Source organism: Mastigoproctus giganteus, chromosome 11 (genome assembly GCF_048544385.1).
Source record: "Mastigoproctus giganteus isolate SK-2022 chromosome 11, ASM4854438v1, whole genome shotgun sequence".
Lineage (NCBI taxonomy): Eukaryota > Metazoa > Arthropoda > Arachnida > Uropygi > Thelyphonidae > Mastigoproctus > Mastigoproctus giganteus.
Window position 1 is genome coordinate 154,963,940 of NC_143585.1, and position 22,625 is coordinate 154,986,564.

A 22,625-nucleotide genomic window follows, 5' to 3' on the forward strand; every position below is an offset into this window, starting at 1 on the left:
CTGTGTCCGAGCTATAAATGAAGTCTTGTCTAAATGATCCTGCAGTGCTTCTTTAACCAGTGCCTCCATTAATTTTCCTGGATCAAAGTTAAACTAACAGGTCTATAATTACTTGTGTTGCCCTTTGATTCTTGTTTGTGAATTGGGGTCACATTTGAACATCTCCAGTCCACGGATACCTCCCCCTGAGTCCAAAGAAACTCTCATAATTATGGCTAAGAGTTTGCTTACTTCCTTTGCTGCCTCCTTTAATATAACTGGATAGATCCCATCCACCTTGGGTGCCTTTTTTTATGTTTATCTTCAACAATTTCTCCTCCCCTTTCCTCTGATTTATTACAAAATTATCTAGCTCATTCCCCTCTCTTAATATCTCCTCATGTGCGAATGTAGATGCAAAATACTCATTTAGTTTGTTAGCCACTTGAGCAGGATCGTCAACAGTTGAACCATCAATATCTAGTGGACCAATCTGATTCATCCCTTTCCTTCTAGAGTTTACATAATTAAAGAACTCTTTGTTGTTTTTCTTTGCATCCTTTGCCAAAGATTTCTAGTAATCTGCCTTTGCCTGCCTAATCTCCTTTGTGTTATCTCCTTGGTGACAGACCAGCTTATATCTATCATAGGTTCCAAGTCACCATTAATTTGTGTGTATCCCCATGCATTTTTCTTCTCTGCCATATGTCTTATTAGTTCATCTGAGATCCATTTAGCCCTAAACCTTGAACAATATTTTTTAGTTGGCATGTAAAGCCTAGTAGCTTACAAGATAAATTCTTTGAATGCTTCCCATTTTGAATTTGCTGTTGGTAACATCATGAGTTGGTCCCACCATATAGAATTTAAATACTGTCTCAGACCACTGTAGTTGCCTTTACGAAAGCTAAAATCCTTCCTTTTACCCCTGATGGTAGTTACCTCTCTGAGTAAATCCCACTTCAGCACACTGTGATCACTGCGCCTCCGTAGCCAGGTGGGAAGGAGCAGCAGTGCGTAGCACACCCGCTTCTTGATTAGACTGGGGTTCGAGCCCGTCTCCACCAAATACGGAGGATGTGGAAAGGTCAAGGAATTACCACCACATATCCTGGAGCAATATGGCCTTAGATGCTAATGCTCCTAAAAACCAAATAGCAAACAAACAAACAAACAACTGATCACTGCCACCTAGCAGTTCCTTTATATGCAGATTCTTAATGCATGAAGAATCACTACTGGTAATCAGATCAAGAGTATTACTCCCTCTAGTTGCCTCCCGAAAATGTTGATGTAGAAAACAATCATCCAATAAATCCATAAGAGCCTTCCTGGCGTGTGAGTGATCAACTCACAAATTCCAGTCAATATCTGGGAAATTAAAATCCCCAATTATAAGACTCTCTGATTTACTGGCCCACTCTATTTCCCTGTACAGTTTCTTATTATACTCATCAGAGTCATTAGGCCTATAACACACTCCTACTCTTAATTTTGATCTCCCAATGCTTGTCACAGCAAACTGACTCGACACTGCTTTGTCCAGCGATGTCGACTGGCTTCACTTCCTTGGATTTTATGTTTATGTCTGAGGGTTTGCTTACTTCCTTTGCTGCCTACATTAATATAACTGGATAGATCCCATTAAGCCCAGTTGCCTTCCTTATGTTTACCTTCAGCAATTTGTTCTCCACTTTTCTCTCAGTTATTAGAAAATCATGCAGCTCACTGTCAGAGTTTATTTCACCTCTGGCATTCCTCGTCCTGAATAACTTCTCGTGTGTGAATGTGGATGCAAAATACTCATTTATTTTAGCTACCTGAGCAGGATCATCACCAGTTGAACCATCTATGTAAAGTGGACCAATCGAAATCATCCCCTTTCTTCTAGAGTTTACAGAAATAAAGAGTTCTTTGCTGTTTTTCTTTGCATAATTTACCAAAGATTTCTCATAATCTCTTCCTTTGCCTGCCTAAACTTCTTTGTGACTTGGTTACAGACCAGCTCATAGGTTTCTGTATCACCTGTTAATTTACATGTATCCCATGCATTTTTCTAAATTGGAATTCAGGTTTCATATACTTGAATTTAAGGAAAGTCTTTGATACCGTTGCACATGGAAGACTACTGTACAAATTAGAGAAGTATGGCATTTAGGGAAAGTTGCTACAATGGACAAAAGGATTGTTGAGTGGGAGAAGACAGAGTGGTAATCAATGGACACTGTTTTCGTGGACCAATGTTATTAGTGGAATCCCCCGTGGTTTTGGACCCATTGTTGTTTTGTATATTTATCACTGATATTGAAAAACTTGTATGAAGCTTAATATCAAAGTTTGCTGATCACGCAAAAGTTGGCAGGATTGTTAATGACAGTATGCTACTGCTAACAGAACTAGTAAAGTTGGGCAGATGGGCTGAGATGTGTCTGCTGAAGTTTAATATTGGAAAATGCAAAATACTGCATATGGGTAGCAGTAATCACAGAGAAATGTACAAACTGTGTGGTATTATAATCAGGGTAGTGAAGAATGAAAAACTCCTGGTGATAATTTTCCTGTCATATATGAAGGTTGATTGTTATTTGGATTTTTAGGAGCATTAGCAACTAAGGCCATTTTGCTCCGGGATATGCGGTGGTCATTCCCTGACCTGTCCGCATCCTCCGTATTTGGTGGTGACGGGCTCGAACCCCGGTCTAATCAAGAAGCGTGTGTTACACACTGCTGCTCCTTCCCACCTGGCTACGGAGACGCCATATATGAAGGTTTCTGAGCAGTGCAGGCAGATGCCCATGTGGTCTTGTCAAGGATATACAGGAATTTGGCTAGAAAGGATAAGGAGATGATTATCCCTTTGTATAAGACAATGGTCAGGCACACCTTGAGTACAGGTCTGGAGGTCTCATTTAAGGAAGTATGTAGAGTTGCTAGAATGAGAATAGAGAAGGGTAACAAAGACTGGTGAGGGGAATAAAAGTGCACTTATGAAGAAAGATTTAAGTTCTGCAAATTGCAATGTCTGGTGACTAGGCATCTGCGAAGCGATCTTATTGAGGCCTTGAACAGATTGAGCAGGCTCAATGCTGATGGGATTCTTCCACTTGCTCAGATTACAAATCTGGGGGACATAAACTGAAGTTGTGGAATTGATGTGAGGAAATTTTCCTTTAGCCAGCAGGTAGTTGACTGCTGGAAAAACTTCCATCTGTCATTATGGAGGATGATAGCTTGAATAAATTCAAGCAAGAAGTGGACAAAATGTTGGAATGAATTGATGTGTCAAATGGGAAGTTCCACCCCATCCTTTGGCTGATGTTGAATAAGCTTGCTTTCTTGCATTGTATTCCTCTGCTAATACTAATGTTAACTATGCCTGAATTTATTTCTTTTCAGTTCAGCATTTCTTCTGCTTTAAGTGGTAGCATGGCCGAGTGGTCTAAGGCGCTGATTTTAGGCACCAGTCTCATTGAGGTGTGGGTTCGAATCCCACCACTGCCAGCATGTTTTTAAACCCCGCGGGCTCACATCTGGTGAGTATGGGCTTGGCACACCCAGGGTCCTGAGCTGGATATCATCATTCTTCTCTTTCTTGGTGATTCCCTTCTACTTTTGACTCTCTCTCTTTCTCTCTCTCTCTCTCTCTCTCTCACACAGGGTTACTCGGGAACTTTTTTTTTTTCCCCTGGTGCAGCATAAGCCTCAGGCTTCCTTGCATCATATGGATATTAATAATAATAATAATAATCATCTCCATGCAGTTCAGCCCTACACATAAAAAAAAAATTGACTAGTTGAAATGTGATGTTCAAACATTGTTTATTTTTGGATTTACATGAGGAAACATAAATCAGTATGGCAAAAAATTTTAAAAGCACTAATGCAATATTTCTTCTTTGAAGAAAATATAGAAACCTCTTCCTGTTAAATACATTCTTGAAAAATGGAATTCTGTGTGTCCTTTCTTCAGATTAGGGAAGTGCCAATGAATTTCTTCTTTGGGTTAGAGAAGTTTCAATGTATTACTAATAAGACTATATCAAAGAAAAAGAAACAGTTATATCTCAGCAAGAATATCCAATGATATTGATAGAGGAACAATAACAAAAAAAAATAAAAGTGAAGTCAGTACAAGGCATATTGAAGTTTACTGTACTGCTCAAATTTTCAAAGGTCAGCCGCAGAAATTAAGATGAAAGACAATACTATATGGGTTCTCCTTTTCTGCAAAAAAACCATATGCAAGCAATAAGAATATACAGAAATTAAGATATTGAATTATGGATATAAATATTAACTTCTTCTTCCAGTCATATAGTTTCTTGAGAAGCTGTGGCCACCAACAAAATCCTCCAACTATATCGATCATATGCTATACGAGCGGCATCGCAAAATGACCCACCCAAAAGTTCACTGATCCCATCCAAATATTAACTTAATATATATCAAATAACTGTATGCTTATTGCAATGCATTTAGTTACTGTTGACCATAACAATAGTTGTCAACCGTTAGGTCATTGAAATGATGATACTCCTAACCACACTAATGACCACAACTAACATTATTATATGCAAATTTTTGATTAAAAAGCTAGAGATCGGGCGTCGGGTAAGGGAAAAAAACTGGTGATTTCTGAGCCAAAACAATTGAAAAACACACTTTTTGTAAAAAAAAAACAGTGGATGTCTTGCAAAAAGTGTTTGTAAAGTACACACTACACTATAAATTAATTTCACTGACAAAATACATATTTCATATTAAAATACAGCAAGAGGACTGTTTTACTAGTTCTTTTAACGATTTACAAGTATTAATGCTTCTTCGGACAACCTGGATTCTTCAGTCCATGAATTTTTGTTTGAGTTTTCTGTAAAACAGATGTTAAAATTCAAATGAAGTTTATCCCCTTTTATAACGCAATGGTCAGGCCACACCTTGAGTGCTGTATACAAGTCTGGAGGCCTCATTTTAAGAAGGATGTAGAGCTGTTGGAATGAGCGCAGAGAAGGACAACAAGATTAGTGAATGGAACAAAGGGTTGCTCTTACAAAGAAAGGCTTAAGTTTTGCAAATTATATCTGGAGACTAGGCACCTGCGAGGTGATCTGATTGAGGTGTATAAAGCCTTGAATGGTTTGAGCATGCCCAGTGGTGATGGGATTCTTCCTCTTCCTCAGAATAATCACCTGAGAGGGGCATAAATTCAAATTCAGGAAAGACAGATGTAGGATAGATGTGCAGAAGTTTGCCTTTAGCCAGCTGGTAGTTGGTTGTTGGTGGAACAGGCTTTCATCCTGTGGTGTGGAAGTTGATAGCCTAATTAAATTTAAGGGTGAGCTAGACAGGTATTTGGAATAAAGAGAGGGGTGAAATGGGAGTGTTTTTTTTTTTTTTTTTTGGCTGATGCTGCATAAGCTTGCTTTCTTGCATCATATACCTCTACTAAGGCTAATTCTAATGCTAATGCTAATTATGAGAGTTTCCTCGGACCCAGGGGAGGTACCTGTGGACTGAAGATGTGCAAATGTGACCCCAATTCACAAAGAAGGATCAAAGGGTGACACAAATAATTACAGATCTTGTAGTTGAACTTCTGTTCCAGGGAAATTAATGGAGGCACTGGTTAAAGAAGCACTCCAGGATAGTCTAGAAAGGACTTGAGTTATAGCTCGGAAACAGCATGGGTTTATTAAGGCGCAGCCTTGTCTGACAAATTTGATTGGATAGTATGATTTGGTCACAAAGGAACTGGAGCAAAGAATAATTTTGATATCATATATTTGGATCTTAGATAGGCTTCTGATACTGTTGCAAATGGAAGACTGCTGAACAAATTGGAGCAGTGTGGCATTGGAGGCAAAGTGTCAAAATTAATGGACAGACTATGGCCTTTGTCACTGTTACAAATTTTGAACTAATGATAGTCATTTGACATTTCGTCCACAATAACCTATATTTCAGAACAGCTTCATAAAATTTCTCTTGAATGATTCTTAGGGTGTCACCAGGCAAGATCAGTGTCAAAACGACAAGATTCTTAGAATTCTGTACAAAGCTGTTGTCATACTGATCACCACTTGCAGGGCTAGTGGCTTGTGGCACAGGATCAGTTTCCCTACAATGCAGAATAAATAAGTTCTATACAGTGTTCTTTTCTGCTTCTTCCATGTCATGTATATCATGCAGTCTCTAGTGCCGCAGTATTATAAATTTGAACTGTGTGTATTTCTTTGCACATATTTTTGTACAAATGCTCTTCCACAAGGAGAAACTTAACTGCTGAATTTGAAGGTGTTTTCGATGATGTGTATGCTACTCATTTGTGAGGAAGAAATATTGAGATGTTTGCAGATTCTTGCTACAGATGATAAAATTGTTGGTCGGCAAATGTAAAGAAAGCCAACACGAGAACCACAGGAAACTTTTGGCGGTCAAACATGTTTCCTGGTACCAGAGCTTCTCCCTGCATTCTCGGTAAACAGATGGTGCATGTTATTGGTAGTGGCAGTAGAAGTCAATAACAATGTATCGATTAGTTCTTTCCCATTATTAAAAGCAGATTATTGGAGTTCATGAGTGTAATGCCTTTGCGGCTGAAATTTATTTACAGTACTCCGTACAGACTGCCTCAGTCTTAGTGTGTTTATTCCCCCTTCTCACTGTTTTAACCCAATAGGAAAACGACTTGCAACTGCTGATAACACCATCATCTGTAGAAGTTGAATTTCGTATTGGGTTAAAACAGAGGCAAGTGGGAATAAACACCCTAAGACTGTGTCAGTCTGGAGGGTGTACCTATATTAAATTTCAGCCCACTCATGAACTCCGATAATCTGCTTTTAATAATAAGAAAAAGCTAATCAATACATCGTTATTGACTTCTACTGCCACTACTGATTACATGCACCATCTGTTTACCGAGAATGCCAGGAGAAGCTGCAGTACTGGGAAATGCTTTTGGCCAATAAAAGTTTCCCATGGTTCTCATGTTGGCTTTCTTTACCTTAGCCTGTTGGTCTACTTCTATCAATGACAGTACTACTTAATTGTAGTATCCTTACCTCCAAAACCTAACTTAAAATGCTTTTCATCAAGTTTATTTATCAGCTTCATTTTGACAGGAGATGGTAGTTCAAATGCTAAATTGTAATATTTTAATTTATTAAATTCTGCTTTATGTTTTTGTGGTTCTTGGTTCTTATGGTCTCACGTTTTGCTTTCATCTCCTAATTATAAAGTTTTCAGAACCTGACTCTTTTCTGTTACTACGCACCATCTGTTTACTGAGAATGCCAGGAGAAGCTGCGGTACTGGGAAATACTTTTGGCCAATAAATATACTTCATAGTGCTTCTACACCTGCTTCTACTAATACATATTATTTTATAATGGTGTTTTAAAAGTGCAGATGGTAATTTAAAATTTTGCTAATTATCAATTAGTAATTATTCATTCGATATATTTTTCTCACTTATATTACTCCGTGGACTTCTGTATTTATTAATATATGGTTTAAAAACTTAGTCTTTGAATTTTTAAATTTATGGACTTTTTCCCAATATTGATATATTAGACTTTGAACATATATCTTTTCATATGTGACTTTGGACATATGAACTTTTGATTGAATTGTATAATCAGATTATTAATGCTTTGTATTCTGATGTTTTTTTTTTTTTTTTTTTTTTGGTTCTCACTAGTAGTCTTAGTAATGGCAAATGATGCAAAAAAGCAAGCTTATGCACCATCAACTAAAACGCACGCACACACACACACACACACGCGCGCGCGCACGCACACACACACACACACCTTCTCTCTCTCTCTTGCCGACCGGGCTAGCCGAGTGGGTAAAATACCTGCCCGGCAACCCAAAGGTCGCGGGTTCGATTCCCGCCTCGGGCTTGGATCAAAGTACTGCAAAAACCTTGGGAGGTGCAATATGGCCACAGAAGCCGATGCGCCAACAACTACCAAATCAAAAAAAAAAAAAAAAAAAAAAAACACATCTTCTCAGATCATTTGTCCATTTCCTCCAACAATTTTTCTAGTTCCTTCTTGAATTTATTCAAATGATTCACTTCCACAATAGCACATTGGAAGCTTGTTCAAACCATCAACTACCTTCTGGCTGGTTGATTATTTGAACAAATAAACCTCTGCACATCTAGCTGCAATTGTCCTTCCTCTGTTTGAATTTATGCCCCCTAATGTGTGTAGTCTGAGCAAAAGGAAGAATGCCATCAGTATTTAGCTCTCTCAATCCATTCAAATTATTAAACACCTCAATTGGATCACCTCACAGATGCTGCAATTTGGTGAACTGAAGCTTTTCTTGGTATGAGCCCCCTTTTGCCCTTCTCTGCACCTGTTCCAGGGATCCACATTCTTCCTAAAATGAGGCCTCCAAACCTGTAGACAGTACTCAAGATGCTGCTTAACAATGGGATAATTACCTCCTTATCCCTGCTAGCAAAATTCCTATATATCATTGACAAAACCCCCATGAGGTGCTCCTCTCAGAGAACTTCATATATGACTGCACAATTGCCACCAGGAATTTCACTTTCAAGCACACTGAGTGTAGTACCAAACAGTTGGTAGATTAATCTGGGATAACTGTTACCCATATGGAGTACCTTGCTTTTGTCAATGTACAAACTTCAACTGTAATTTCTCAGCCTATCTGCCTAATTTTTCTAGATCTTATTTTAGTAGATTATTGTTACTGTTATTAACCACCCTGGCAAACTTTGTATATCAGTATATCAGGCTTAATGTCTGCAAACTTAGACTTTAAGCCTGATATACTGTCATCAATATCGTTAATTAATATAGAAAACAATAATGAGCCAGCACTTCTCCGTGGAGGCTCCGCTAATAATATTAATCCACGAAGAGCAGCGCCCACTGATAACCACTGTATCCTCTCCTACTCAACTAACCATTTTTCCTTAGTATACCACACATTTGTACATCAGTCTTTTTTATGTGCAAAGTATATCGAAAGCTTTCCTGATATCCAAGTATAAGATATCAAAATTATTTTTTCATGTAATTCCTTTGTTACTTCATTGTGTCCAATCAACTTGGTTAGACGAAATCACCCCATATATCTATATGAAAGATAGCGAAATATAGTTATAGTTTGTGTATAATGTATATGGGATATCTTTAGAATGTAATTAAACTCTCCCTCTCTTCTTTTCCGTTTTTTTTTTTTTTTTTTTTTTTTTACTGTTAGCATATTCTGCTGGTCGACCTTTTGTTGATGGGTTCAGAAGGTTGCAGCCTGTACTCTGCTTATGACTCTAGAAGCTTCTTGAGTGCTATTTGGACACTGAATTTACTTTGAACTACTTAGTACAGATGTTAGGCCCCAGAAGAGCATCTGTACTCAGTTGTTCAAAGTAGATTTAGTTTGTTTGTAATTCACTTTTACAATAAGAGTATTTTCAACAAATGTGCTATAAATAAATAGAGCACAGTGATAATAATTTGGATTATGTCATGCTGTTGCTATGGAAGATAACCCCACCCCCCACACACACACATCTTGAGACCCACAACACTATACATTGAGGCCCCAGAAGAACATCTGTACTCAGTTGTTCAAAGCAGATTTAGTTTGTTTGTAATTCACTTTTACAATAAGAGTATTTTCAACAAATGTGCTATAAATAAATAGAGCACAGTGATAATAATTTGGATTATGTCATGCTGTTGCTATGGAAGATAACCCCACCCCACACACACATCTTGAGACCCACAACACTATACATTGATATTCCTGATTATATGGTTTATAATGAACCAGAAAACTTCTGTTAACAGATGTATCCAAGGTGTGACAGTAAAGTTCCCGGACTGGTGCTGTTGGGGTTACATTCAATGAGTTTAAAATAAACAGAAGTAGTATATTGTTGTTCAAACTTTCTCCAGCAGACGACAGTACAGAGATTTCCAAGTAGACTGACAGGTCTCAAGTAACAGCCAGTTTCATTCATAGCATTAATGTGATTTTGCAGTGGAGCAACAAACAGATATCAAATTTTGTGTTAAACTAGGAAAATCTATAGCAGAAGCATATGAAATATTGAAAATTATTTATAGTATTGCAACGTTGTCTACCAATGTGTTTGAATGGTATAAGTGTTTCAATGATGAATGCGAAGATGTTCCCAATGACCTAAGAAGGGATATCTCTGAACCTCTCGAAAATTGGACAGATTTGCAGAAGTTTGGGATATTGCGGCAAGAGCTCATTGTTTGACCCTCAGAATGACTGATGAGTTGGATATGAATAAGGGAAGAATTTGTCAAATTTTGCAGGAAGATTTAAGGAAAGGGAAGGTGTATGCAAAATTTGTACCACATAGCCTCATGGATAAGCAGAAACATCAAAGAGTGACATCCTGTGAAGACTTAATCATGTTGATCTATGCATCTATATGTAGGTATTTCACTTTCCTATAATTACTTATGAATTTTAAAAATCTTTCTTTATGTCTTATTAGCAAAATGTAAAGAATTTTAAGTTAATGCCACCTTTACCCTTATGCTTCATTATTCTTGAAACCATTAACATTTCTAATTGTTCATATGTAATAGTATCATTATAAATATTATTATTTAAGCTGAATGAAAATTGAGAGTAGGAGTGTGCTATAGGCCTAATGACTCTGATGAGTATAATAAGAAACTGTTCGGAGAAATAGAGTGGGCCAGTAAATCAGAGAGTCTTATAATGGGGGATTTTAATTTCCCAGATATTGACTGGAATTTGGGGGCTGGTCACTCACACAGTAGCAAGGCTTTTGTGGATTTATTGGATGATTGTTTTCTACATCAGCATGTTCGGGAGGCAACTAGAGGGAGTAATACTCTTGATTTGATTATCAGTAGTGATTCTTCATGCATTAAGAATCTGCAGATAAATGAACCACTTGGTGGCAGTGATCACAGTGTGCTGAAGTGGGAGTTACTCAAAGAGGTAACTACCATTAGGGGTAAAGGGAAGGGGTATTGCTTTCGTAAAGGCGACTACAATGGACTGAGACAGTATTTAAATTCTATACAGTGGGATCAACTGATGATATTGCCAACAGCAAATTCAAAATGGGAAGCATTCAAAGAACTTATCGTGGAAGCTACTAGGCTTTACATACCAACTAAGAAATATTGTTCAAGGTTTAGGCCTAAATGGTTGTCAGATGAACTAATGAGGCATATGGCATGGAAGAAAAATGCATGGGATACATACAAATTAACACGTGACACGAACGCCTATGATAGATACAAGTTGATCTGTAACCAAGTTACAAAGGAGGTTAGGCAGGCGAAGGCAGATTACGAGAGATCCTTGGCAAGGGATGCGAAGAAAAACAGCAGAGTTCTTTACTTATGTAAACTCTAGAAGGAAGGGGATGAATCAGATTGGTCCACTTGAGATCGATGGGTCAACTGTTGATGACCCTGCTCGGGTAGCTAACAAACTAAATGAATATTTTGCATCGACATTCACACATGAGGAGTTATTCAGCGAGGGGAATGCCAGAGGTGTATTCAATTCTAGCAGTAAGCTAGAGAATCTTGTAATAACTGAGAGCAAAGTGGAGGAGAAATTGTTGAAGATAAACACAAGAAAGGCACCTGGGGTGGATGGGATCTATCCAGTTATATTAAAGGAGGCAGCAAAGGAGGTAAGCAAACCCTTAGCCATAATTATGAGAGCTTCCTTGGACTCAGGGGGCCGACCGGGCTAGCCGAGTGGGTAAAGTACCTGCCCGGCAACCCAAAGGTCGCGGGTTCGATTCCCGCCTCGGGCTTGGATCAAAGTACTGCAAAAACCTTGGGAGGTGCAATATGGCCACAGAAGCCGATGCGCCAACAACTACCAAATCAAAAAAAAAAAAAAAAAAAAAAAAAATGGACTCAGGGGAGGTACCCATTGACTGGAGATGTGCAAATGTGACCCCAATTCACAAAGGGGGATCAAAGGCTGACACAAGTAATTATAGACCTGTGAGTTTAACTTCTGTTCCCGGAAAATTAATGGAGGCACTGGTGAAAGAAGCACTGCAGGATCATCTAGACAAGACTTCAGTTATAGCTAGGACACAGCATGGTTTTGTTAAGGGGAAGTCTTGCCTGACCAATTTGATTGGATACTATGATGCAGTCACAAAAGAACTGGATGCAGGGAATAACTTTGATATTATATACTTGGATCTTAGAAAGGCTTTTGATACTGTTGCACATGGAAGACTGCTGCACAAATTGGAGCAGTGTGGCATTGGAGGCAAGTTGCTGCTATGGATAAAGGGGTGGTTGAGGGGGAGAAGACAGAGAGTGGTAATCAATGGACACTGCTCATCGTGGACTAATGTTATTAGTGGAGTCCCTCAGGGTTCAGTATTGGGGCCTTTATTGTTTTCTGTATTTATAAATGATATTGATGATGGTATATCAGGCTTAATGTCCAAGTTTGCAGACGATACGAAGGTTGGCAGGGTTGTCAAGGACACTACTGACACTATGCTGCTGCAACAGGATTTGGAAAGGTTGAGCAGATGGGCTTCGAGGTAGCAAATGAAGTTTAACATTGACAAATGTAAAGTACTACATATGGGAAACAGCAACCCCAGAGCAGCGTATCAACTCTGTGGTACTACACTGACAGTGGTAGAGAATGAAAGGGACCTGGGGGTGGTGGTGCAGGCAGATATGAAGTTCTCTGAGCAGTGCAGACGAGCTGCAAGAGTAGCTCATGGTGTATTGTCAATGATATATAGGAATTTTTCTAGCAGGGATAAGGAGGTGATTATTCCCTTGTATAAGGCAATGGTCAGGCCACACCTAGAGTACTGTATACAGGCCTGGAGGCCTCATTTCAGGAAGGATGTAGAGCTGCTGGAACGAGTACAGAGAAGGGCAACTAGATTGGTGAATGGGACAAAGGGGTTCTCTTACGAAGAAAGGCTTAAGTTTTGCAAATTACAGTGTCTGGAAACTAGGCACCAGCGGGGTGATCTGATAGAGGTGTACAAAGCCTTGAATGGTTTGAGCATGCTCAATGCTGATGGGATTCTTCCTCTAGCTCAGAAAAATCACCTGAGAGGGCATAAATTCAAATTGAGGAAAGACAGATGTAGGATAGATGTGCGGAAATTTGCCTTTAGCCAGCGGGTGGTTGGTGGGTGGAACAGACTTCCATCCCTTGTCGTGGAAGTTGATAGCCTAAATAAGTTTAAGGCTCAGCTGGACAGGTATTTCGAACGAACAGAGGGGTGAAGTGGAAGTGGTTATTTTTATTTATTTATGTTACTTTTTTTTTTTTTTTGGCTGATGCTGCATAAGCTTGCTTTCTTGCATCAAATGCCTCTACTAATGCTAATGCTAATGCTAATGAAAGTAGATATAATCACGAGTCTTCAGATCTGAAAATAATTCAGCCATTCTTTCATAGGTATAGGTTGTATTAATTTTTGTGCTATTTTTAACATATTCGTTCAACTTGATTAATATTCTCTATGTCTTTGGTTAGATTATGTTAGATCTCTTTGTTAGTTCTGTGACAGAGGTATTCCCTGATTCCCAGAAGTACTGATTTTCCTTCACTGCCCTTTTCCAGTAACTCTTCTTTCTTATAATCTGTGGATCTGTTAAATGCCTTGATTAATATTTCTTATAGGTTTTTTTCTGATGACCCTTGAAATTTTGTTATTGAAGTCCTTTCTTTCTTACCTAATCTTTCAGTTATCGCTTCAGTTGTTATTTAGAGAAATTTTGCCATTTGTCTTTAATAGTCTCAACAGTTTCCATTTCTCTACATTTGTTTCTTTCATTTATTATTTCAAAAAGCCATTTAATACTACTATCACTTAGGAGGTTTTATTTAAGTATTTCTTCATGTATGGGTCATTTTTTATGAGATTTTAGCCATTTTGTGGAATCTTAATTTTAATATAATGATCTGTTTCTGGTTCACCTTTATGGTAAATCCTTACTTTGAGAATGAAGCTAGCCACTTTCTCCCTTACTGTTATGTAAAATATGATGAATTTGTAATCAGGTGCAGATCATGTACATTTGTGACAGCCCTTGTATTGTATGAATGAATTCATTACTCTCAATTTAATGCAAGTTATAAAAATCTTTTAATCTAACACCATTATTATTGATAACATCTTCTCCATCTACTCCTTATGCAATTTTTTATTTTGTTTCTACATAATTCTGTCATTCAAGTGTCCCATTATTAGAACAAAGTCTCATTTATTTAGTTTATCCATAATATAATATCTTAAATTTTTTTGTAGAATTCATCGCATTCTTCCTTTTTGATTTCTGTTGGGACATACCTGTTATTACTCTTCTTGAAGCTTAAATCTCATTGGATCATTCTGTCATTAAAAATATATGTATTAGCTACACCGTTCTTTATTGAGTTATGTATTAGTAGCATTATGCCGGACTGTGCTCTTTCTTTTCAGTTTACTCTAGAAACAACAAACTATATATAACTATATATAGTTTGTTGTTTCTGCTGATCCTTTATTATAGGCCTTATAGGCCTAATGACTCGAATGAGTACAATGAACAATTGTACAGAGAAATCGAGTGGGCTAGTAAATCAGAATGTCTTATAATGGTGGATTTTAACCTCTTAGATATTGACTGGAACTTGTGGGTTGGTCACTCACGCACTAGTAAGACTTTTGTGGATTTATTGGATGATTGTTTTCTGCAGCAGCATGTTCGAGAGGCAACCGGAGAGGGTAATACTTTTGATCTGGTTATCAGCAGTGATTATTTGTGTATTAAGAATTTGCAGACAAAGGAAACACTAGGTCCCAGTGATCACAGTGTACTGATGTGGGATTTACTTAAAGATATAATTACCATCGGGGGTAAAGGAAAGGGCTTTTGCTTCCATAAAGGTGAGTACAGTGGTCTCAGACAGTTTTTAAATTCTGTACAGTGGAATCAACTGACGATGTTACCAACAGTAAATTCTAAGTGGGAAACATTCACGGAATTAATCATGCAAGCTACTAAAAGTTTCATACATATTAAGAAATATTGTTCAAGGTTTAGGCCTAAATGGTTGTCAAATGAACTAATGCGACTCATGACAGAGAAGAAAAATGCATGGGATGCATATAAATTATCAAGCGACTCAGAAGCCTATGGCAGATATCAGCTAGTCTGTAATCAGGTCACAAAGGAGGTTAGGCAAGCGAAGGCAGATTACGAGAAATCTTTAGCAAAAGATGCTAAGAAAACAGCAAGGATTTCTTTACTTATATAAACTCTAAAAGGAAGGGGATGAATCTGATTGGTCCACTTGATATCGATAGTTCGACTGTTCATGATCCTGCTCAGATAGCAAACAAACTGAATGTGAGTATTTTGCATCTACATTCACACATGAGGAGTTATTAAGGTTTGAAAATGGCAGAAGGTTATCAAATTGTAGCAGGGTGCTTAATGATTTTGTAATAACTGAGAGCAAAGTGGAGGAGAACTTGTTGAAGTTAAACATAAGAAAGTCACCTGGGGTGGATGGGATCTATCCAGTTATATTAAAGGAGGCAGCAAAGCAACTAAGCAATCCCTTAGTCGTAATTATGAGAGCATCCTTGGACTCAGGGGAGGTCCCCACAAACTGGAGATGTGCAAATGTATCTCCAATTCACAAAGGGGGATCGAAGGGTGATATTAGTAATTACAGACCAGTTAGTTTAACTTCTGTTCCTGGTAAAATAATGGAGTCACTGGTTACAGATGCATTGCAGGATGATCTAGACAAGACAAGACAGCAGCAATAATTCACCCACAGCATGGGTTTGTTAAGGGAAAGTCTTGTCTGACAAATTTGATAGGATATTATGATGTGGTTACAAAGGAACTGGATGCAAAAAATAATTTTGATATCATATATTTGGATTTCAGGAAAGCTTTTGACACTGTTGCCCATGGAAGGGCACCTCCATAGCCAGGTGGGAAGGAGCAGCAGTGCGTAGCACACGCTTCTTGATTAGACCGGGGTTCGAGCCCGTCACCACCAAATACGGAGGATGCGGAAAGGTCAGGGAATGACCACCGCATATCCCGGAGCAATATGGTCTTAGTTGCTAATGCTCCTAAAAACCAAAAAACAACAAGCGCATATAAGAGAATTGTACAAATTGGAGCAGAATGGTATTAAGAGTAAGTTGCTACAATGGATAAAAGGATGGTTGAGTGGGAGAAGACAGAGTGTGGTAATTAATGGGTGCTGCTCTTCGTGTACTAAGGTTATTAGTGGAGTCCCACAGGGTTCGGTGTTGGGTTCCCTGTTGTTTTGTATGTTTATCAATGATATTGATGAAGATATATCAGGCTTAGTGTCGAAGTTTGCAGATGACACAAAGGTTGGCAGGATTGTTAATGACAGTAATGGCAGTGTGCTACTGCAACAGGATCTAGATAATTTGGCCAGATGGGCTAAGAAGTGGCAACTGAAATTTGACCTTGACAAATGCAAAGTACTGCACATGGGTAGAAGTAATCCCAGAGAAACGTACCAACTGTGTGGTACAACACTTAAGGTTGTAGAAATTGAAAAAGACCTGGGAGTAATTGTGCAGTCAGATATGAAGTTTTCTGAGTAATGCAGAGAGGCTGCCATGGCAGGTCATGGGGTTTTGTCAATGATATATAGGAATTTTGCTAGCAGGGAAAAGGAGGTGATTGTCCCTCTCTATAAGGCAATGGTCAGGCCAAGCGTACAGGTCTGGAGGCCTCATTTTAGGAAGGATGTAGATTTGCTTGAGCGTGTACAGAGAAGGGCAACAAGATTGGTGAGGGGAATGAAGGGATCCTCTTACGAAGAGAGGCTTAAGTTCTGCAAATTGCAGTGGCTGGAGACTAGGCACCAGCACAGTGATCTGATTGAGGTGTATAAGGCCTTGAATGGGTTGAGCACGCTGAATTCTGATTGGATCCTTCCACTTCTTCAGATTACGGAACCTAATGGGGCATAAATTCAAATTAAGAAAAGACAGATGTAGAATAGTTGTGCGGAAATTTGCCTTTAGCCAGCGGGTGGTTAATTGCTGGAACAAACTTTCATCTGTCGTTGTGGAAGTTGATAGGTTAAATAAATTTAAGGAGGAACTGGACAGGCATTTGGAGGGAATGGTGTGATTTTTTTTTTTTTTTTTTTTGGCTGATGCTGCATAAGCTCATACAGTTGCTTTCTTGCATCACATGCCACCATCGTCACCACCACCACTACTATTACTATTACTACTACTACTATTTATGACTCTTTCCCTGTATATTCCATCTTGTCCCATTCATAATGTTTTTCTGTTTCCAACTCTGTCCCTTTTCCAGGCCAGGTATAGAATCCATCTGAGACAATTCAGTATTCATTTCTTCATAATATTCAAAAGCGGTGGAGCTTCATATTAACTGCTGGCCAAAAGGTAGTAAATGCAATGGCAGGGATGCTACCTCCTCAATGCACCTGGACATGATGCATGTATGCTTGAAGTAGCATTTCTGGTTATGCCACCAGTACTATGTCATCGGAGCCCCCCTTTGTCATTACTCAGGCTTCACTGAGGTGACAGTTGGCTATGAGATGCTATACTAAGTGCCTCGATATCTCGTTTCATTTATGATACAAAATTAACTTTGCATGTTTACAAAGAGTTCTTATTTCACTGGCTTTTATATCAGAAAGTGTGCAATTTTAATAGTCATAATTCACAAAACAGTTGTTCTGAGGATAACAGTGACTTTATTTGTTGTTTATTTTAGATGCTGTGAAAATTGACCTAAGTTACAAAGGTCATGTTGATGGTAAAATAATTTCAGTGGAAACAATCAAAGATAAACCAAGTGAGCAATGGAAACCTTTCCGGAAGCTTATAAGTCAATTACCAACTTCATATCAAGTATGATGTATTGTAATTTCTGTGTTTTTTTTTTGATAATTTTTATATTAGAAAATTGAATATCCATATATCAATACACCATGATTTATGAGACGAATGTATGGAAATGAAAGCTGATTGATAAAATGTCTTGATTGAGCTATGGTTATTTAGAAGTATTTTTTAGGGAGTATTATAAGATTGTATGTATGCCACTTGCAAATGAAGTAATAGTATCAAAATTTACATTTGCCATTAGACAAATTAGACACTTGCTACTTATATATTTTCAAGTAGCAAAGGTTTTGTATCATAGCAAGACACTATTTTGCTAGATATGCAACTTTATTTCTTTTATTTATTTATTTTTTTGTCACTTGTGTTTTTAATTCATCAGCATCTCACAAGACTAAGTTGTAATTTATCTATAATATTGAATCGTGCCATAAATTCTATAGTGAGTTGTGCAAAAACAAAACATGTTGGTACGATTACTTTTTTGTCAGAATTCAAATTTCTGTGATTCTATTTTGCCATCATCCTTTTCCAATTTAAATTTAGGTTATATCTCGTATGTTTCATTTTCCATCAGAATTTAGTTTATTTAACCCTTTGCACTATGCAGATTTTTAGAGAATTTTTTGGTAAGAATATTCTTTTGTCCCTTACCCACTAATCATTTTGCTTTTCTTTGTACCCCTTCCAACAGATCTTTATATAAGTATATCCTTCCTAAAAAGAGATTTCCAAACCTGTATGCACTGTATGAGTTCTTACCTACATTATTTTATATAATGAGAAAATCATATTTTTTTTTGCTAACAATGTTTGTGTATATCATTGACAGAACCTCATAGGCTGTTCTAGCTGTTTGTTTGCATTACTCAGAAAATTTCTTGTCAGAATGTACAAAGGGAGCGACATGGAAATATTACTAAAACTTATGAAAAAAAGAGAAATACTAAGCCACTTGACAAATAGAAACTAAGTGAAACTAATGGTTCTCAACCAGTGGAATACCACCAATTTACTTATTGGAGGCCATGTGGTTTCCCAATTTGGAAAACACATAACGATGAATTCAGCAGAGCAGGCTTGCCTTTTTTCTTTCTTGAGAAATGTGAACAAGCAGTCAAGGAATCCATCATTTGGAGATATTGAAATCATTAATTTAATTAATAGATAACATAGCAGCAAAGGCTTAATATGTTCTACATTAGAAATGGAAGTGGAAATGGAATATGTTCTACGTTAGAAATAGAAGTGAAGAAATGGCGGAATTACCTCTTTGATGTCTTGTAGAGCACTTCAGTGCTGATACTTTTCGTCGTTGGATAACTATACAAATAGTTTACGTGTATTCCATATCCTCATTGACAAAATCAATGATCCAATGCATCACAGAATCGGAGGCTCCCGGACCCCAAGCCAACCCCAAAATACATTGAATCACCAACCTTAATCTTTGAGTGAGAGAATACAATACGTTCATATTTTAAAAACAGTTTAAATGCTTTAAAACCAAATAAATAATGAATCCATACTTTTAACACTTTAAAAACTAATATTAAAACATAAAAAACATTAAGAAACTAAAGAATTTTGTTACTTCCCTGAAGTGGACGGGGCTTTTCGACCAGGATCATAATCACAGGAAAGTGAAACCATGGATGTTGCAATTTCCATGGAAGATTAAGCTTTACACTTGAATCCGAAAATACTGAAACAGAATGATTACATTTTTTAAATTTTACCCTCACATGAGTTATGAACAATATTCAATTCAGCATATACAGAAAGGCCACCAACACTGGAATGCTTTTTCATTACAATAGCTACCATCCTATTCAATCCCAGGGGCTCACATCTGGTGAGTATGGGCTTGGCACACCCAGGGTCCTGAGCTGGATATCATAATTCTTCTCTTCCTTGGTGATTCCCTTTTATCTCTCTCTCTCTCTCTCTCTCTCTCTCTCTCTCTCTCTCTCTCTCTCTCTCTCTCTCTCGGGGTAGTTCAGACACTTTTTTTTGGCTGGTGCAGCATAAGCCTCAGGCTTCCTTGCACCATATGGCTAATAATAATAATAATAATAATAATAATCCCTTTATCTATAGAAGAGCCATTATCCTAAATCAATTTCGCAATGCCTACAAATACTCAACATCTGAATCAGCCCTAAACACAGAACTACAAACACTAAGAAACAGATTTCAAAATAGTGGTTATCCCTCTACCTATTATAAATGAAATACGGATACAAGCAAAAAACAGATTACATAATACCTCCCCAGTTATCAAGAATAATAACATAAAAAAATATTTTATTGCTTTACCCTATATTGAAACAACTAAATAGTATTTTCAAAGACACGCAATTCAAAATCATAACCAAACCTACAATTAAACTGCATGTGGCATATAAAAACCATGAAGTCCAATTCTCTTCCACATTCAAATTAAATGATTTAGTCTGAAATGTATCTTGCAAGGATTACAACTGCTCACACCAGGGATCGACTTGTACACTCAATACGAGAATGAAACCGCATTCGGCATCTGTCCTTTCATCCCACTCCTCGGCTTCAGAACTCGCATTCCATGCAATCAGAAAGGCCACACCTTTCTATTCAATGAAACAAAAATTCTCAGCATTCATTATGATTACACCAAACTATTAATTTCGGAGATGCTTAAAATTAAATTACATCAAAATACAGTCAATGTACATCGCCCCTACCCCATCTCAGATTCATGGTCCTTCACACGCATGTGCCAGGATTGCAAATAATCTCCTTGCTATAAAATTCCATCATAACACCTGCAATTTTACTTTCCTGTGATCATGACACTGGTCAAAAAGCCCCGTCGGTTTCAGGGAAGTAACAAAATTCTTTAGTTTCTTAATATTTCAGAGGAGTCAATGTTTTTTATGTTTTAATATTAGTTTTAAAAGTGTTAAAAGTATAGATTAATTATTTATTTGGTTTCTAAGCATTTAAATTGTTTTTAAAATACAGATGTATTGTATTCTCTCACTCAAAGTTTAGGGTTGGTGATTCAATGTATTTTGGGGTTGTGTTTGGGGTATGCGAGCCTCTGATTCCATGGTGCACTGGATTTGATTTTCTCTACGAGGGTGTGGAATACATGTAAACTATTTGTATAGTTATCAACAATGGAGAGTATCAACACTGAAGCGTTCTACAAGACATCATAAGAGGTAATTCCTCCATTTCTTCACTTGAAATCATTAATATTCAAATATCCTAGGTCATGGATATAGATAGCTTAGCTTAATTTTTTCAGCACTCACCTCATAGTAATCCGCTTAGTTGGTTGAAAGTTTTGCCACGAGCATAGTGGTTAAGAGATTCTAATAACTTACGAGGATTATAAATCTAAAAACTAAGTTATTGGCTTTAAAACTTTTCTAAGAATTTATAATCCCCATAAGTTATTAGAATCTCTTAACCACTATGTACGTGACAAAACTTTCAACCAACTAAGCGGATTACTATGAGGTGAGTGCTGAAAAAATTAAGCTAAGCTATATCCACGATCTAGTCATTACACCACAGCATATAAGGACTCCTTAAAATATCATCGGTTATTCAAATATCCTTATTGATACTAAAATCATTGTGAATTATGCTCTCCATTGATCCATAGCTCATTCCAGTCCCAGAAACGTTGAGAAAACTGAAACGTTCAGTTTTCTCAACGAATTCAGTGTGAGATGTGGATGGTTGCCCACTTCTTTCCTCATTAGAGATACCCTCCTGGCCACACTTGAACTGTCTCCACCTGTCTTTTACAATGCCATACCATGAACGGATATCCACCATACACAATAGCATGTCTTCATGGCTAGTCCTTGTCTGTTTGCCAAGGACAAGCCAAGAAAAAAACAGAAATTTTGCAATGGATCAATATTCAACTTCATCTATGATGACACTCAGTCACAAATTCCTCTCCTTAACAAAAGAAACCTAAAAGTTAGAGGCTATCACGGCAGCGGGCCTCTTCATCAGCTTGATAAGATCAATGACAATGAACCAAATATATGTTAGAAAGGAAAATCCCACACGTGCACAAACAATCAATGACTGTGCATCAAGTGTAGAATGAAAAAAGGAAAGGAAAAAGAGGGAGTGGGAAGAAGAATAAGAGAAATAGAAGACATTAACTATCACACTCTGTACAACTGTTATAATGCCTAGCAGCTGTATTGTTAACTTGCCACTTCCTATCGTGGTGTAAAACAGGGGTCTCAAGAATTGGGTGAATGTAAGTTACAATTAATGGTGCTATAAGAAAGATGGTATATATCATGCACATCATCCAGAATTTCAACATTAGACTGGGGGGGGGGAAGTGCTGTTCACTTCTCCAATCATCATTATCATCATCATCAGCCATTTTCAATCCACTGCAGGATGAAGGCCTCTCCAGCAACTTTCCAGTTCCTTCTGTTTTGTGCAATGGCCATTTATTTTACTCTCCATCAACTCTTGAATTTCATCTGTCCATCTCTGTTGTCTTCCAGGTTTTCTTTTAACCCCTCTCGGGTACTCTTCTATTATTTCATTAGTCAATCTGTGATCACGTATTCGAGCTATGTGTCAAAGATTTGAGAATGCCCTGTCCTTTACTTGAATTAGCTGCCTAATCCATGTGTTTCTCTTCTAATACAACAGTCCAATTCCTAATATA

General features: G+C 37.6%; 1 protein-coding gene across 1 annotated transcript in view; it reads left to right on the forward strand.

Annotated features, from left to right (window-relative positions):
• The window catches only part of LOC150078523 (MAM and LDL-receptor class A domain-containing protein 2-like), a 765,548-nt gene that overhangs the window by 20,894 nt on the left and 722,029 nt on the right, over positions 1-22,625 (forward strand). The window contains exon 3 of the mRNA XM_090384594.1: positions 17,796-17,932. Coding sequence (XP_090240720.1) covers positions 17,796-17,932 — 137 coding nt within the window. The remainder of the gene's footprint in view (positions 1-17,795; positions 17,933-22,625) is intronic.